Raw genomic sequence first — 17,109 nt, 5'->3', positions numbered from 1 at the left:
GGTGGTGTTTTGGGGGGGGGACTGTGCCTTGTTTTTATGAGAAATGGAGCAAAAAACAGAAAAGACGAACGAATTGATTATTATATCGACGCGTGGATGTTTGTGTGAGTACTATTAATAACTACAAACGCGTACACGCTGACGTGGTGGTAAAGTGACTACCAATCGAACCGTTTCAACGTGGTCGTGGCTTCGATCAAATCTTTCTGCGTTTTCCTTCTTCGGTAAAAAATCGGACAGTCTCTCGACGTGCACAAGACGTCTTGGTGCAACGAACCTTGACATCTTTGACATTGCGTCCATAAACGGTTGAAGTCTTTCTCGAGTTCGTTCACCGTGACTAACGCTTTTTGGAGATGTTTAGATTCGTCTTCCACGCAGTGTTTACACAAAGATTTGGAGAGCTTTTCGTCCGTGATTGGTGCGCGGCAACCGACGCAGGACGGGCGGACTTTCGCGAAGCGCATGATGCCGCCGGCCAAGGTGGAAGACGGGGTAGGTAACGCGATCGACCTGGTGTGTTCACCAGAGAGGAGAACAGATGCGGCGTTCTGTAGTATCGGTTCGAACAAACGCAACAAAGGTTTGGTCAAGAAGTTGTCCAAGTAGTGCTTGTGATCGATGGGTAAGTTGTTATCCATGGCGTAAATCGGGCACTCGGATTTCTCGTACCCTTTGGCGTTTTTCGTGGCTTTAATCATGACGTATGCGACGCGGTCGCCAACAACTGGAGCCGTCGCTGGGTCGCGAAGGAACATGCGTTGTGCCAACTCCGCGTGCGCCGCTTTGACCGCGTATTCGTCCGCGGTTTTCGTCAAACCTTTGGTGATGACCAAAAGCGACAAATCCAACTTATTCATCAGTAAATCCGAGATGGTGTTTTGGACGTATTTGACCGCGCCAGGGATGTCTCTATCCATGAGGATTTTCGTCAAGCACGTTTCGACGACCTGGCGCACTAACAGACAGTTATCGCGACGCACAGTTTCGATGCCTTTGGTATCCATTTTTGTCCACTTTTCGCTGTTTTCCCAGAGTAAACCGGCGTATCTTTTCTTGGAGATTAACAAATACGGCCAGTAACACTTTTCAAATTCTAACTTGATGGGTTTCGTAAACGTCGCAGAGACGTAATCGGCGGCTTCTAAACCGTACTCCATGCTCGTTTTTAATTCTTTACAGTTGAATTTAATCATCACGGAATCGGTATCGCCGTATATGACTTCGGCGTCGCCTTCGTACCCGTTGGCGGTGGTGTATTTTTCCTCGACCAATTTCTTCGTGTGGTCAATCATCTGACGACCGTACGCCGTCGTCGAGGCGGAAATCTCCAAACACGGAAGCTGACCGACCGTGGCGCCGGTAAAGCCATACACGGAGTTGGCGGATATTTTCAACGCCAACTGACGACCGTCTAAAACCGCCCGTTCTAAAGGATCCGTCGCTTTTTTTAAATCCTGTTTCGCTCGTTTCCGCGCCGATAACAGTTCCTCTAAAATTTCCGGAAGGATACCTTTGAACTGCGTGGATTTGACAAAAACATCTCCGGTTGGCGCTTTCGTGTACGCTTCCGGCGGTAAATCCGCCACGTCGTGTTGCTTGACCAACGTGCAATAGCACAAATTGTGCGCCATCATGATGGAAGGGTACAAAGAGGCGAAATCGAGCGTCGCGATTGGAAGCTCGTAATACCCAGCTTTCGCGTCCAAAACAGTCGCGCCTTCGTACGCGACTTCACCTTCTAATTGCGCGTTCGGACCGTTTCCGCGGTCTCTTCTCGCTGGGATGATCAATCCGCGTTGTCTGGCTTTTCGCAACAGCTGTGACATGACTTTAATCGATTGTCCTCTCGCCAACAAGAAGGACAACGGGACGCCGGTAACTCTGGACATTTCGATGTAGTTGTACGTATACATGAGTTTATCCAACAGACGTTGCGGCAAATACGCGTCCTTCAAACAGTACACCGCCAAACGTCTTCTGGTTTCCGCGGTCCCGGCTTGTAACTCGGAAATCGCCGAGTGATGCACGTCTTCTTTCTGCTCGCCTAAGAAGTGCGCGGACACCGAGTTCAAAGAGTAACTCGAAAGTTTATAATCTCTTTGAATCGCTTGGAGCATATCAAATTGAACTCTTCCTTCGATGGTAATTTCTTTCGACTCTCTCGTCCCGTACGCTTTGGAACTAAACGTCGTGTCTTTAATCGTCAGTTGTTTCCCGATAATTCTCCCCCAATACGGAAAATCTTGCACGCCTAGCGTTTGCGCGCGTTTGATGAGATATGGGAAATCGAAATTGACAATGTTATAGCCAATGAGCATGTCTGGATCGACGGCGCGCATAAACTTACCCCAGTCTCTCAATAACTCCCGCTCGTCTCGAAACGATTTCACCTCTGCGCCGACGATTGGCGCGCACGTGTCTAGCGTCCAAATCGCTTTAATAATCGGCGAATCCGAGCCTTGTTCGGTGACGAGCGTGGCGATTTGAATCACCGGATCCTGTTCGGCGTCCGGGAAGAAACCTTTTCTCCCAGCGCACTCGATATCGACGGACAAAATTCTGAACGGCGCCAACTTTGAATATTTTCCTTCCGCGGCGTGCGAGATGAATCGATCGAACATAACGTCGCACTCGATTTGACAATAACTCGCTTTCCTTTGTTGCGGACGCACGCGATAATTTTTCGCCGGTAATTCCAACCAGTTCCCACCGACAACTGCTCTGTCTACCATAAACCTTAACGTGTACAAAATGTTACTCTCAAACGTTGGAAACGTTAACGCGCTTTGGTGCAACTCGTCCACGTGTATCCCATTTTCTAAAATCCCTCTCGCTTGCGCCACTTGCGTCGGCAACATCATGATGATGCGTAAAAAACGTCCTTTCTTCCCGTTCGGTTGGAAATTCATGAGCGATTGTTTATCTAAAATCAAATGCGCGTCCAGCGCGAAATGCCTCGCCGAATTCGACGACCTTTGGTGCGCCATCATCTGCGAATTCAAAGACATCAAAAACGCCGGAATGTGTTGCTCCGTGAAAGTTTCCGGCACCGCGCAGTAAAAATACGGGTTGAAACCGTGCACATGCACGCACACCGAGTGGCCGTCTTCGGTCACGCCAAACATTCGCAAAATCGCCGCCTGGCCCTTCGACCGTCTCTCCTGGCCGAGCATCTCGTGCGGCTGGCCGATGATGTAATCGATGTCCAACTGTTGAAAAACTGTTCGAGAAGTCAAAAAATGTGAGTTATGAAGTTTGAAAATCTCCCAAAGCGCAAAGCGAAGAGGACAAAGAAAAAGAATACGAACAACGCGTTTCAAAGAATAAGAGTGAACAACACAAAATCAAAACGCACGTATAGAATCCGTTTGACCATCGATCGGTCTCGCCAAAGGCTTCCTGTTCCAACTTTTCTTCTCCGCCTCGACGACTTTCACGTCGTCGGAGACTTTGCCTAAATCTTGGACGTACACCTCTTCCTCCAAGATTTCCTCGTTGGCACTCCAAGGATGTGTTTCTTGCGTCTCCAACTCGTCCTCTTCTAACTCGTCTTTTTTCGCGCGCTTTTTGTCCTCCTCCTCCTCGAAGTCCTTTTCGTCGCCTTCTCTCTTGTTGGTGGTTGTGGTGGTATTCATCGTTTCCATCGTTCACGCGCAGAAGAACAAAGAGAAAGAGTATTTGTGAGGTTGTTGTGGGGAAAAGAAATGATTTTGGTTTTCTCTCTCGAGCTCTTTTTCTCGTTTTTTTTGAATTTTTGTTGTTGAAGCTCTCGAGCTCTCTTTAAAGAGACTTGGACCCAAGACAAAAGGGAAAGGGAAGCGAAGGAGAGTTTTTTTGCTCTCTTTTGTCGTTGAAAAATATCTCCGAAAATATCTCGACGACGAGACCTGCACAAAGGCAAAAAAGAAGAAAAAAAGCATCCTTTGATGAGGAAGAAATATTCTCTCTTTGAAAGGGAGGCAGGGCTTCCTCTCTCCTCCCATCGTCGTCGTCGGGTCGTCATCGTCGAGCAAAGAAGAGCAGCCGTCTCGAAATACAGAGCGCAAGAAAAAAAGTACAGAACAGCACGAGCGCAGGCAAAAAATCCCGACATCTGGTGGAGAGAGGAAGTGTTGTTGGGCGTTTTATTGATCGAGAGAAGTTTGTGTTTGCGCGCGTTTTCCCCCTCTAATTTCCCTTCGGAAGGCATATTTATTGGTCTCTTCTTTCGACAATTTTTCTTCTTTTTGGTGGGAAAACTGCCCTTCTGAAACCTTCCTTTTCTCTCTGATTTTTTTTTTCTGTCGTTTCGGAAAGAAGGGAACGAAGAGGAGGAAAAATCAACACAAAAAATCACTACGGCGCGAGTACGTCGAGCGTCGACGACTCTCTCTACGTAATACTCTTCTTCAGAAGGAAGGAAGAATAGATTTAGAGAGATTCTTTCTCGTCGAAAACTTCCAGCGCAGAGGCGAGAGGAAATTCGCGTTGAGAAGAGTAGAGCGTAAAAGAGAGAGAGAGAAGGGGGATTTTAATTTCTTTTAGGCGAGAGAAAAAGGCGACTTTCCGTGAGAGCGTCCTTCTGTTTTTTTTATACGGACCTCTCTTTGTGCGCGCATTGAACGTGAGAAAAGAGGGCGAGAAGGTACGTGGATCTGCGTTTACGCTTTTGAATTGAACAGAATTTAGACTCTTTTACTCGTAAATCGATTTTTTTTGGGCACGAAGCCGTCGCGTTTAGGCGCACTGCGTGCGATTCGATGCGCGCGCGTGCCCTTCGGAATGCCTCATCGGGCAGTGCCTGAGAGGTGTCGAAATTCCTGCCCTTTGTCCCATTTTCTGAATTCAATCGCGCGCGAGGAGCGCGAATGGTTGAGATATTCGCTCGAAAACGAATGCCATTATACGCCTCATATCGAATACTTACGTTTTGCTTCTTTCTTTTTCAATGCATTCACACAGAAAGTGCTTTTATTCGCTCGAGAGAGAAGAATTGGAACATTGATTAGTGCCCCTCCCCTGTCCTCGGTCCTCTGTCCTCTAAAAGCGCTCGGTTGACGGCGGCGGCGAGAAAAAGAGAAAAAGGAAAGTAAAGATGGCGAATACTCAGTCGCCGACTGGGATTGCAGGGAAAAGATGCGCGCACTGTAACACGCACACGACGCCTTTATGGCGTAACGGTCCGGACGGACCGAAGACGTTGTGCAACGCGTGCGGCGTCAGAGACAATCGAAGACAAAACAAGACGAGAAACGTTCAGCAAAAACCTCGCGTGAAGAAGGAGCCGAGGCCAGAAAAGGCTGAAAAAGAAATCAAGAAGAAAGGCGATGGCAATCGACCGAAGAGAGGAAGTGCTGATTATAAAGACGGGATAGAAAATGACACGAACACTACGCCGACGAAGGGGAATAAGAAGAAGGTTTCTCAACGCGAGTTGAACGCGCGCATCCAAGGCTTTAATAAAGATCCGTTTGCGAAAACTGAGAATATTCACGTGCCACAGTTTGGTAAAGCGGAAACTGCGCAGTATTACGCGAGTATGAACGATGGGAAAGCGTACAAGCCGCCGCAGGGGTATCACAAGTCGGATGGCGGAGTCGTCGCGGCGAGGTTTGGTCCGAACACCGCGGCGGCGACGTACGAGTGCGACGACCAAGATTTGCAATGGCTCGAATCCCAAAGAGACGCGTTTGTTGCGGAAAACATGAAAGAAAAGAAGAAAACGAATACTGCGATGATGAAAAAGAAAGACCAGAAAAAGCAAGGAGAAGCAGAAGGAGGTAAACAAGCGGAGATGAAAGGTAAAGACGGTGTGACGCAAGAACACGTGGAGAAACTTTTCGACGTCTTTGAAGAAGCGTCCTGGTGCGCGTCGAGTATGGTGTCGTCGAACTCCGCGTGTGATATCGTCTTGGGTAGATGTTATTCGCCGTCGACGGAGGAAGATGCGCTGCACTGGACGTCAGACCAACCGATGCACGAAGCGTTTTTGGTTTCGCCGCCGCACTACAAACGCAACGATAAGAGACATAGTCTGCCGAATAAGTACGATACTTGGGGTGTGATTATGAATGGCGGTGAAAATTCCAACGACGCGACGTACGATTGCGTGACTCTCCCTCAAACTCCGAGTACAAACGACGTCACTGCCGGCGACGGAGGTCTCATCGGGAAGAAAATGAAAACTGCAACAACAACAACAACACATGCGAAATCGAAATTGAACAAAAGTGTGATTAATTCTGGTTCTGAAAATTCCTCCGAGTGCTCCGATGATGAGCACTTGGCGAGACTGGAAAAGTTGTCGGATATAAACGATTCTGACGTGGAAAACGTGTCGGGAAACGGGTCCAGCAATGATCTCGTCGTCAAAAGAGTTACAAGAAGTTTAAACAATACGAATAGTAAATCTTTGACGAAAGTCCATTTGGAAGGGCGAGCTGCTTCGGCGAAGCAGTCCGCCGCTGCGCTGAAGTTGCGCAAGGCGCGTCGCGCCGCCGAATGGGTTCCCTCGACTGTGGATGTCGGGGCGGGTGAGCTGAAAACGCCAATCCAACAAAAGACCAAGAAAAACAACACCAACAACAATTCAACGAAATATAAGAATAATATCACAAACAGCGACAAGAAGATCAACACAAACTCGAACGCATTCGATGCATTCGGTGGTGGTGGTGGTGGTGGCAGTCTCAAATTTGGATTAACGAAACGCGTGACGCGCGGTTCGAAATCTTCCTTGTCCTCCCTCGCGGAGACCGAGGAAGTTTTCGATCGCGCGTTGCTCGAGAAGAAGATGAACTTGACCGTGAAAGTATCCCAAAAAAATACGAGTGCGAAAGCATTTTTTTCTCCAGGCGCTTCTATTCGTCCGAAGCCGTTCGTTATGAAGCATGATGCTAGTATGGATAAAGCTTTCGCAGAGCTGCGAAAAAGGTATCCGCACGCGCCGTCTTGCGAAGTCGTTTTGACTGTTCATCACTACTGGTATCAGAAGAGGATGGTTCATAACAACGGTCGTCCATTGCTCTCGCGATTTTACTGGACGCCTTCAAAAGAACTTCGTGAACGTCCAGAGCTCGCCACTGAAGCTGAGCGCGATCGCTACCTGTTTTGCTTTGATGCCGCGGCGGTGAAACGCCAAAAGGCTGAAAAAGAAGAGCGAAAAAATGCTCTGATGAACAGTGGCGGTGCGCTTGCGCAGAAAAGACGACGACGACGAGCGTGCTTCAATCCGGCAGCATCCAAGAGACGACGCAAAGCGCAGGCGGAGATGGATTTCGCCACGACGCAACCTTTAACGATTTGCTTCGAGCCGTTGGAGGACGTCTTGGAGTACGGTTTGGAGTACGTGGAAGCGGACGACGAACGCTACGTCGAACTCATGGCGCTCGCTGAAAGAAGTGGAACTCCAAAGTTCAACGCTAATAAGCGCGCGTCGCGAAGTGCGGCGGCAAGAGCGAATAACGAAGACAGTGAGAAGAACACAATCGTAGGATCCTTGATGAAGAAGATGTTTGGTTGGCGAGGCTCAACCGAATCGGATTCGTTACATCGTCCGGAAACTCCAAAGAAACGTCGCACGCCGAGAGGTGGAAGCGCGCGCGCGTGAGAGGTTCGGTGTCTATGTGTGTGAAATATTTTTAAAGATGTGAGAAGCGAAAGAGTGAGAGAGAATAGAAGTTGAGTTGTTTGGGCTTTCGAAAGGAGTGCTATTGTCTTTGACGAACGAGAAATAACTGAAACAAAACCAAAATGAAAACAAAACGAGAAAGAAAAACGAATAATAAACCGAGAAATAAATGAAACGAAACAATTAAAACGAGAAAAGTAATATAATACAACCAAGCAGTAAAGAGAGGGCGGGTGAGAGTGAGAAGAGGATGAGGAAGCGACTAGTAGATCCAAATATTTTTTAAATGAGAAATCTCAGAGCGTTCATTCTTTACAGTTCCACAAGTGCATGTTTTTAGCTGACTAATATTCTACATCATCGCTACCGGTGTTATTCGCCTTCCAGTCTGCGCCACGCCTTTATTCGTATCTTCGGTGCTACTTTTATTGTTTGCGAACAGAGCGTCCACCGTGGCTTGGTCTGGCTTTTTCGCCGCGGCGGTGCCGTTAATCGTGGCGTTCTCCTTGTTCCCCTCCTCCACTACTTCAGTCTCCGCGGGAAGTTTCGGCATTTCGACTTCTTCGCCAAATTCACCTTCGTCGAATCGAACAAACGAGCAGAAACCATCCTTACTGGACAACACCAGAGTTCTCCCGTCCGCGCTCCAAGTCGCGCACGTGACCGCGGCGTAATGAGCGTTTGAAATGACGGCGACAGGAGAAGCAACTTCGGTATCATACACCATAGCTCCATCAATTGTACACACGCAAAATATGCATCGGTGCTTTAATCCTCTAAAAGGATTCGTGGAAGCAACTGATTCGTCATCGTTTTTAACGCCTCTCAGTTTAAACACCTTTGGCGAAAACGCCACGCACGTCGACGGTTTCAGTGACGGAAGGGACGCTTTCGGTTGCGTCAAATCGTCTCGAGAGAACACGTGCGCGCAGTCCGTACTTTCACTCTTCTTCGCGCCGCCGTGTTCGGAGACCTTTTCCTTGAGTATACCACTGGGCACGACTAAGAACGAACCACACGGCGAGAAACTTGGTCGTCTAAAGAACGAAGGCAAGGTGTCGTCGTGAAAGAGCATCGATGAACACGCATCGTTGTTTTCGTTGCCTTGGTTGCTGCTATCTATGCTAGACTTTGCGCTCTTCGCGCAGCTGCTGTACTTGAACGAGCTCGTCGTCCAAACTTTCTTCGTCGCAATCGGACTTTCGCCCTTCTTCGCTTTCATCGCAACCTTCTTCGAAGACCAAGCACACATCGTCCTATCCGCGCTCACAGAAACTATCCATTTTGACAACGCGTCAAACGTCACACCTTGGACAAAACTTGTGTGTCCGTTACCACTGCTCGCACCTAACGCGCATTTACCTTTTTTACCTTCGAAGGCAATCAGGGGGACCCCACCATTCGCGACGTCGTAAATAATCGTCCGCCAATCGATGTACGACACCGCGACGAGCTGCGAGTCGGCGGACCACGTCAAATCTAACGCATCCGCCGTTCCGCCACGCAACGCGCATTTGCACTTAAAAAGAGAAGGCGCTTCTTCCTCTCCTTGTTGTTTAGCATCAGATTCGGTTCTGTTGCCAGAGACAACCATCATCTGCGCGTTGTTCGTCGTCTCCGTCTTCTTTTCCTCTCCCTCCTTTCTCGTCGTCGTCGTCTTCTCAAACACGAACGCTTCGCCTCGGTCTCCACACGACGCGAGTGCGGCGCCATCCGGAGAAAACTTCACGCAATTCACCACCGCCGCGTGTCGAGTGATCGTTTCTTTATATTCCACGCGACTTTGCGTCTGCTCTTCTCCTACTTTTGCTTCTCTCTCGTCCTCTTTCTCCTCCTCCTCCTCCTCCTCCACTTTGTCGACGATTTCCAAAACGTCCCAAATCTTTATCGTCTTATCGCCTCCAGCGGTCGCGAGACGTTTATACGAAGAAGACGATGAAGAAGGATCGAACGAACACGCGAGAATCGGTTCGTTGTGCTTCTCGCCTTCCAGGTTGTGCCAGAAGACGGAGATTAAATCCACGCGCATTTTATTCGAATTTTGAAAAATTTTGTGTCGATTTTTTCTTCGTTTCTCGCTTTAAAAGTATCGTGTGTGATGACTTATTATATTAAACAACTCTTCTTTTCGTGTACTACTAGATGACCATTCTCGTATTATTATTCGTTATTATAACTATTATTATTCTCAGAGCGCGCTTTTTATCGCTTTCCTTCTTCTCTCTCGCTCTCGTTGATTGATTTGATTCGATGATTGCGTAAACATCATCATAAATCCGCTCTCGTGTATTATAATTTTTATAGTAGTTTACAAACGTAAGCCACCCTCCGTGCTTGCAAAATTTCCTCCTCTTTCTTCTCTTCTCTTTGATGCATAACATATAATTACTCCATTTGTTTTCTCCGATGATTATTAAAATTCTTGGCCGTAGGTGTCCATGCGATCCAACATCGCTCTCAGATCCATTTCCGTGATGTGTCTCGGGTTCGGTAACACCAGGCGGAAAAAGTTGACGTAGCCCATGCTGGCGATGGGTTGGAAGCCAATCATGGCGTCGCCGGCTTTTTGCATGGCGTTTTTCAACTTTGGAGCGACGTAACCGAGTTCGGCCCAATCTTCTTCAGTCGCAGTTGTCCGGTTGAATGGGCGCAAGCGCGGCGGAACGTACCAGAACCCGACGTTGGAGCATTGGGCCGGTTGGACGAGAACGAACTTGCCGTCCGAGTTTTCAACTTCGAGTTGGACGAATTTCGCCAAGTGAAAGGACCGATCGATGCACTTGGCGAAACCTTCGTCGCCTCGCAATTTCCACGCCAACCATAACTTCACGGCGTCTGCTTTGCGTCCACACTGAATGGTTCGGTCGCCCAAGTCCGCGCCAGAGTTATTCTTGTCCGGTTGGAAGAGATATTCCGCCTTGGCGCCGTTCGCTTTAGATAAAGAGCCGGCGTGCTTGCAGACAAACACCGAGCATTGCAAAGGCATGCCGAGCATTTTGTGCGGGTTCCAAGAGAAAGAATCCGAGCGTTCCGCGCCGTCCATGAGATGATTGTGCTCTTTGGAAAGCATGGCACCACCGCCCCACGCGCCGTCGATGTGGGTCCAAATGCGTTGCGATTTCCCGTTGGCATTTTGAAACTCGTCGACGACGTCAAAGATTTCGCTGAACGGATCAAAAGCGCCTAAAACAGTTGTACCCGCGGTCGTGCCGACGTAGAACGGCGTTTTGCCTGCCGCGATGGCCGATGCAATCGCCGCACGCAAAGCGCCCGGATCCATGGCACCGTTCGGCAGACATTTCACCGCGACCAAGTTTTCTTCGCCTAAACCGGTAACGATGGCGGATTTTTTGTACGAGTAATGCGCGTTTTCGCTGCAAAAAGCTACCAACTTGTTATTTCTGTCCATGCCAGCCTTGCGAATGGAAGAGTCCGCGACGTCTCTGGCTAACAAGATGGAATATAAAATCGATAACGATCCACCTGGGACGAACAAACCGTCGTGTTCGGGAGTCTCGACGCCGTCGTTGGTCTTCAACCAACACCGCGCGACTTTCTCCAAGCATGATTTCTCAATCTCCGTCAACGATGGCGCGACTTCGAACGTGTGCACGTTTGAGTTCAACGCCGCGGAGACCCATTCGCCGGCTAACGCGACCGGGTCGACACCGGCGTATAATTGGTTCAAAAATAACGGCGACGATGAACGCACGGACGTTTGCAAGATGGTCGTCACGGCGTCTCTCAACTGTTGCTCGCTCCACGCCGGTTCTTGGTGCTCAAAGGTCATCCCAACGCCAGCTTCGGAAAACATCGCTCGAATGCTTTCCGGAGTATTCATCAATACTACCGGTTCTTCGCCAATTTTTACGGATTGACGATGGTATTCGACCATTCTCGCCGCCGTCTCTTCCAAAAATCTCAACTCCGCTTCCGTTTGTTCTCTCGGGTTCAACTCGTCGTCGTTGCATTGCTTTCTCGTGTCGTGTTGTAAAGAGCACGCGTTTATCGGAAACATTCTGCTACTCTTTTGGTTCTCGCACGGATCGTTCGCGCCCGGTCGCCAATAGATTTCTCCATCCTCGGGACTCTTTTCCTTGCCCGTGAATCCTTTCTCGTTCATCCAATCGTCGTTGAAAATCTTGGACAGGTATTTCACCCCAGAGTCTGGCAAAACGGTCACGATGACGCCGTTGTCGATTTTACCGCTCAAGACCGCGCACGCGTGTAAATTCAACCCGGCGGAGCCTCCAACTAAAACGCCCAAATCTCTCGCGACTTTGCGACACGTGTAAAAACTCGACGCGTCGTCTCCTCTTTGCGCGCCATCGACGACGTCCCAGGACAAAACACCCGGAATAGAATCTTTCCCGACGCCTTCAATCTCCCACTTACCAACAATTAACTCGTTTTCCGGAACGTCGTTAACGAAATTATCCCACAATACCGACCCTCGCGGATCCGCCAACACGGACTTGATCTCCGGGTTCACCGCCTTCAAATACCGACTGGTACCCGTCAGCGTCCCACCCGTACTCGACCCAGCGACAAAGTGCGTGATGAGTCCTTTCGTTTGCGCGATAATTTCCGGCCCTAACGTCGCCTCGTAAGCCAACGCGTTGTTCAAGTTATCGTACTGGTTCACGCCGAAATACTTCCCCGGATTTTCCGCCACCATCGTGTTCTCGATATTTTGATAATGCTCTGGATCGTCCGCAGCTACGCCACTCTTCGCGACAATAACCGTCCCACCATACGCTCTCATGCTATCGATCTTCTCTATCGAACATTTCTTATTCGTAATGACGATGTAATCAAACCCGCGAATGGCGCACGCCGCCGCGATGGCGCTCCCGGTGTTCCCGCTCGTCGCCGCCACCACCGTCATCCCCTCCTTCAAATCCCCAGCATCAATCGCCGCTTGTAAAATATAACTCGCAATTCGATCCTTAATGCTTCCACTCGGATTCATATACTCGCACTTCGCGTAAATCTTCACCTTTGAAGGATTCAAACTCAACACGCTCGTCACGTCAATCAACGGCGTCCCTCCAATCAACGCGTTCGATTGCACCGGCCCAGTCGTCACCGCTCTCCTCACCGCTTGCCAACTCTTCGTCTGCTTCGAAGAGGCGTGCAACACATCGATCGGTCCATCCGACGGCGTCGCGATCGTTTGTTCCGCGAAGTTGTTACCGTTCAACTCGTACGTCTGGTCGATCATTTCTTTTTCTTCTTGTCCTCGTGACGACCCCGGCGGCGATTTTGCAGATTTCCCCGCAGCGAGTGCGTCCGCTAACCCTTGTTGTTCTCGCTGCTGCGAGGGATTGTTGATCGCGCGGAGACGAGATTCACCACCACTGGTGCTGTTCAAACCACTTTTTGCACTCGTGATTTTGTTGTTGTTGTTCGAGGATGCGGAAGTGACGAGCGCGTGTCTCCGCTTGTCGGAAACCCTCGCGAATGGAGAGGAAAAGTGACGACGTGCACGACGACTGAAATGGCTTCCCATCGAAGCATCATCGCTCGTCGAAGAATCAATTACGAGTTTTTGATTACCACTAAGAAGAAGGCGCTGCGTTTTCGTTCCTCTCTCTGCGTTTGACGACAAAATTTGACAATTTCGCAAAGACGACGAATGAGTTGATAACGCAACGCCTCGGCGTATCCGCACGAACTTCGGGGTGATGTTTATGCACAGCATCGAAGCGTTCGTGCGTGTGCTGTGCATCATCTTCTCGGTCGAGAAGAGTGAGGAACGGATACACGTGTGTTTTATCTTTCTTTCTTTTTCTCGTCTCTCAATTTTTTTTTTTTTCGGGTTTTGGAGTACGCGCTTTGACTCCGTGAGTGCGTAAAGGTAGGTCACATTTTGACGTGAGAGAGTACCCCATGAGTACGTAAAGGGTTACTCCTCTCTTTTTGCCTCAAAAAAATTTTTTTTTCTCAAATTTTTTCTTTTTTTCTCAAAATTCGTCATCGACGTTTCTTCAAAAACAAAGAGAGAAGAGAGATGACGACGACTTTGGCGGCTTCTTCGAGCAGCGCGACGACGGCTCTGGAACGCGCGATCGCGCGAACGCTGGACGCGTTCATTCGGAGAAGCGCTCGAGGAGGAGGCTCGGACGCGACGATGAGCAGTTCTGGTCAATCGAAGAGCCTTAAAGGTGGTTTTAAGGGCGTGTTCCTCGGGAAATCCCGCTCGGTGGTACGACTCACCGGGAAGGACGGGAAAAAGTTACTCCAAGGATTGCTGACCAACGACGTCGATTTACTTCTGGAGGATGACGATAATAATACTAATACCATGTACGCGGCGATGTTAACGCCGAAAGGGCGAATCGTGACGGACGTGTTCTTGACGAGAGGAAGAAGCGATGATGGTGGAAGAAGAAATAATGATGAGATTTTGATTGACTCGTGTCAACGTGCCAAAGAGACGTTGTTGACGCAAATAGTGCGGAGGAAGTTACGGTCGGACGTTTCAGTGGAAGACGCGAGCGAGGAGTTGAGCGTACGCGTGATGCCACCTTCGTTTGATACCGATTATGCTGATAGTGGTGGTCGTGGAAATGTACTCTTACCGGCGGATCCGAGATGGTTTGGATTAGGACGACGCGGGATAGTTTTTGACGCTACGAAGAAAACGGAGGAAGACGCAGAGTTGGACGAGAAGGTGTACGCGAACTGGAGACACGCGAATGGCGTGCCGGAAGGGTCTTTGGAACTCGGCGAGCGGTTTCCGGCGGAATCGAGGTTGACGCATTTACACGCGGTTTCTTTTACCAAGGGTTGTTACGTCGGCCAAGAACCGACGGCGCGGGCGGAGTTTCAAGGCGAAGTGAGGAAAGGCGTCGTTCCGGTTGTTTTTGATGAAAATAAAGAAGTCAAAATAAATGGGATAGTCATATCGAAAAAAGACGGGAAAGAGATTGGGAAAGTGGTCGCCTCTCGAGGTGGCGGCGTCGGGTTAGCGTTGGTGAGATTTGCAAAGGTGGAAAACGTCAGCGAAGGCGTTTCGATTGAAACAGTCGACGAGAGCGGCGACGGAGGAGAAAAGGAAGAGAAAGCGTTCACCGAGTGCGAATTTGGAACGCCTAACTGGTGGTCGCACCATTGGAATTCAAGAGATTAGTTATTAGAAGGATAGAGTTGTGTATTACTAGTAGGTAGTTCGCTTTGCGCTATGTTGTAAGTATAGAAATCTGCAAATATTGTTGTTTGTCTACGCGAACAGAAAGATTTTTTACGAGGACGTTTCCATTTGCTTTTGTTTCTTCCACGCGTACGCTGCTTCCAACAACTTCAAGTTTGGTTTCGCGCCTGCTTCTTCTGGAAACACGTAATCGTAATACTCTTCCGTCCCTGCATCTTCGCCGTCTTCGGTGTACATTGGACGTTTTCTCTTGACGCGTTTCGGCATCTTCTTGTCCACGGCGTCTATCAATTCTTTCTTTTCATTCGACGTGCCAGAAGCGTTTTCCTCGAACACTTTCCACGCCTCTAACAACATCACCCGTTCCTCTTTCGCATCGGGTTGGTTCGTTTTCAAAGCCTCCAACGCGCGTTCAAAAACCCTTCTCGCGTTTTGTTCGCGAGCTTCTTTCGATTCCGTCGGTGTTTTCTTCACGTGCGCCTCCTCTCGCTTTCTTCTTTCCGCCTCAGTCTCCTCGTCTTCGTCCCATTCCTCGTCGTCCTCGGGAGGCGGCAAGACGATTTTGTTTTCAAACTTGGCAAAGCTCATCCAAACTTTCACGTGTTCCGTCTTCTCTAACAATCGCTCGTACAACGCTCTCGCTTCGACTCTGTTCCCAATGGAAATTTCAAAGTCAATGTACGCCTTCCACAAGCTTTCGGGCATGTCTAAAGCCGGTTGTTCGATTGCCATTTCAAAAATGGCGCGACCGCGTTCGGTTTCTCCTAAATCCTTCTCCAACTCGGCGTATTTCACCCAACTCTCGCAATCTCTCGGGTTCAACTCTAACGACTTTTCGTACAACGATCGACACCGGTCCACGTTTCCTAACTGAGACTCGACCTCTATGTACGCGTCAAAGATTTTTGGTTTCGGAGCTAATCCGATGGCTAATCCCATAATCTTACGAAACGCGTCTAATTTTTTCCTTCTCAATTCAAACTTAGCGGCCATGATCCACACTTTCGAAAACGAAAACTCGTTGTGCGGGACCAACTTCAAGAGTTCTCGCATAACCTCCCTCGCACGGTCGTAATCTTTCGCGTCCAACTCTTCGAATAAGAAATAATTGATCCATAGATACACGTATCGTCGCCAATATCTCTTCTCGTTCGCCGGCGGTTTGTTCCCAATCGCGCGTTCGTACACCTCTCGAACTTTATCCCACTCCCCGTTCTCCTCTTCTAATTTCGCAAACGCGAACCAATGGTCGTAATTCATCGGTTCCTTTTCGACTAAAATTTCGTATTCGTGTCTTCGTTTCTCCACGACTGCATTTTCAATGCCTTTCGAGTCGCCAAACTGTTTCTCAAACGTCATCATCGCTTTCCGGATCGAGTCGTGCATCGATTTCGGCAACGCCGTCAGCGCGTACTTATAAATCCCTCTCGCGCGTTCATACTCGTGATTTTTCTCCTCAAATTTTGCGTATTGAACGTACAAATCGTCCACGTCTTCCTCTTCGCTCAACATCTCAATCCCAGCCTCGAACACTTTCCTGCAATTTTCGTTGTCGTGTTTCTGATACTGCTCAAATTTCGCCCACTTCCCGAACACTCTAGTCGACGGATGCACCTGCGCGTATCTCTGATACACATCTCGCACGCGATCGTACTCCTTATACCGCATCTCAAAATTCACAAACGCGTTCCACGCTAACTCGCTCGGTTCCCATTTCATCCATTTCTCAAACACGTTTCGACACGCCGCTATTTCGCCCATCGTCTCTTCCATGTGCGTAAACTTATACCACAAAACGTCGTGTCTCGGCAACAAAGAGCACGCGCGGTCCCACACGTTCCTCGCGTGATTCACAAACCCAGCTCGCATTTCCATCTCCGCGTAGTTTATCCACACCGGGACTTCTTTATAATTTTGATCCAGCGCGCGTTCCCAGACGCTTCTCGCTCGTGCGAAATCCCCTTGGCCTTCCTCCCATTGCGCGTATCGCGTCCACACTTTGCTGTCCCAATACGTTCTCCGAATCACGTCTTCGAATTCTTTCCGTTTCTTCAATCGGTACTCGTACAGTTCTTCGTTGTTCGTGATCTTTTGCCTCGGCGCGATGTACGTGTCGTCCTGTCGCTCTTTCGCTTCGCGGACGATTTGTTCGGCGGTGATTTGGATCGCAGCGGCGGATTTGTTTTTCACCCGCGTCGCTCGAGGGAGGTTCGACGCGGTGGCCGCTTTGGACATGTTCCGCATCATGGCGTTGGCGTCGTCGTCCGCCATTCCTGAATAATAATGCTTTATCAGAGTTCTTTTCGCGTTGTTGTAAAACGAAGTGCAAAAGTGTGACTCA

General features: G+C 49.2%; 6 protein-coding genes across 6 annotated transcripts; 2 read left to right on the top strand and 4 right to left on the bottom strand.

Moving 5' to 3' along the window:
* Window positions 1-158: 158 nt before the first annotated feature.
* Window positions 159-3,638, bottom strand: Bathy03g02400 (DNA polymerase delta catalytic subunit; the record flags this gene model as incomplete). Its single annotated transcript, XM_007514056.1, has 2 exons — window positions 159-3,223; window positions 3,359-3,638. 2 exons carry the CDS (start codon window positions 3,636-3,638, stop codon window positions 159-161), a joined length of 3,345 nt encoding a protein of 1,114 aa, XP_007514118.1.
* Window positions 3,639-5,077: 1,439 nt separating this feature from the next.
* On the top strand, window positions 5,078-7,591 carry Bathy03g02390 (predicted protein; the record flags this gene model as incomplete). Its single annotated transcript, XM_007513937.1, has 1 exon — window positions 5,078-7,591. One exon carries the CDS (start codon window positions 5,078-5,080, stop codon window positions 7,589-7,591), a length of 2,514 nt encoding a protein of 837 aa, XP_007513999.1.
* A 373-nt stretch (window positions 7,592-7,964) lies between these two features.
* Window positions 7,965-9,641, bottom strand: Bathy03g02380 (chromatin assembly factor 1 subunit B; the record flags this gene model as incomplete). Its single annotated transcript, XM_007513915.1, has 1 exon — window positions 7,965-9,641. The coding sequence occupies one exon, from the start codon at window positions 9,639-9,641 to the stop codon at window positions 7,965-7,967; it is 1,677 nt and encodes a 558-aa protein (XP_007513977.1).
* Window positions 9,642-10,025: 384 nt separating this feature from the next.
* On the bottom strand, window positions 10,026-13,316 carry Bathy03g02370 (cystathionine beta-synthase; the record flags this gene model as incomplete). Its single annotated transcript, XM_007514154.1, has 1 exon — window positions 10,026-13,316. The coding sequence occupies one exon, from the start codon at window positions 13,314-13,316 to the stop codon at window positions 10,026-10,028; it is 3,291 nt and encodes a 1,096-aa protein (XP_007514216.1).
* Window positions 13,317-13,625: 309 nt separating this feature from the next.
* Window positions 13,626-14,747, top strand: Bathy03g02360 (predicted protein; the record flags this gene model as incomplete). Its single annotated transcript, XM_007514001.1, has 1 exon — window positions 13,626-14,747. One exon carries the CDS (start codon window positions 13,626-13,628, stop codon window positions 14,745-14,747), a length of 1,122 nt encoding a protein of 373 aa, XP_007514063.1.
* A 111-nt stretch (window positions 14,748-14,858) lies between these two features.
* Bathy03g02350 (predicted protein) lies at window positions 14,859-17,039 on the bottom strand (the record flags this gene model as incomplete). Its single annotated transcript, XM_007513875.1, has 1 exon — window positions 14,859-17,039. One exon carries the CDS (start codon window positions 17,037-17,039, stop codon window positions 14,859-14,861), a length of 2,181 nt encoding a protein of 726 aa, XP_007513937.1.
* Window positions 17,040-17,109: the final 70 nt, after the last annotated feature.

Source organism: Bathycoccus prasinos, assembly GCF_002220235.1.
Source record: "Bathycoccus prasinos genomic : Chromosome_3".
Classification (NCBI taxonomy): Eukaryota; Viridiplantae; Chlorophyta; class Mamiellophyceae; order Mamiellales; family Bathycoccaceae; genus Bathycoccus; species Bathycoccus prasinos.
Note: the sequence above shows the minus strand (reverse complement) of the source record. Positions and strands in the feature narration are given on the sequence as shown.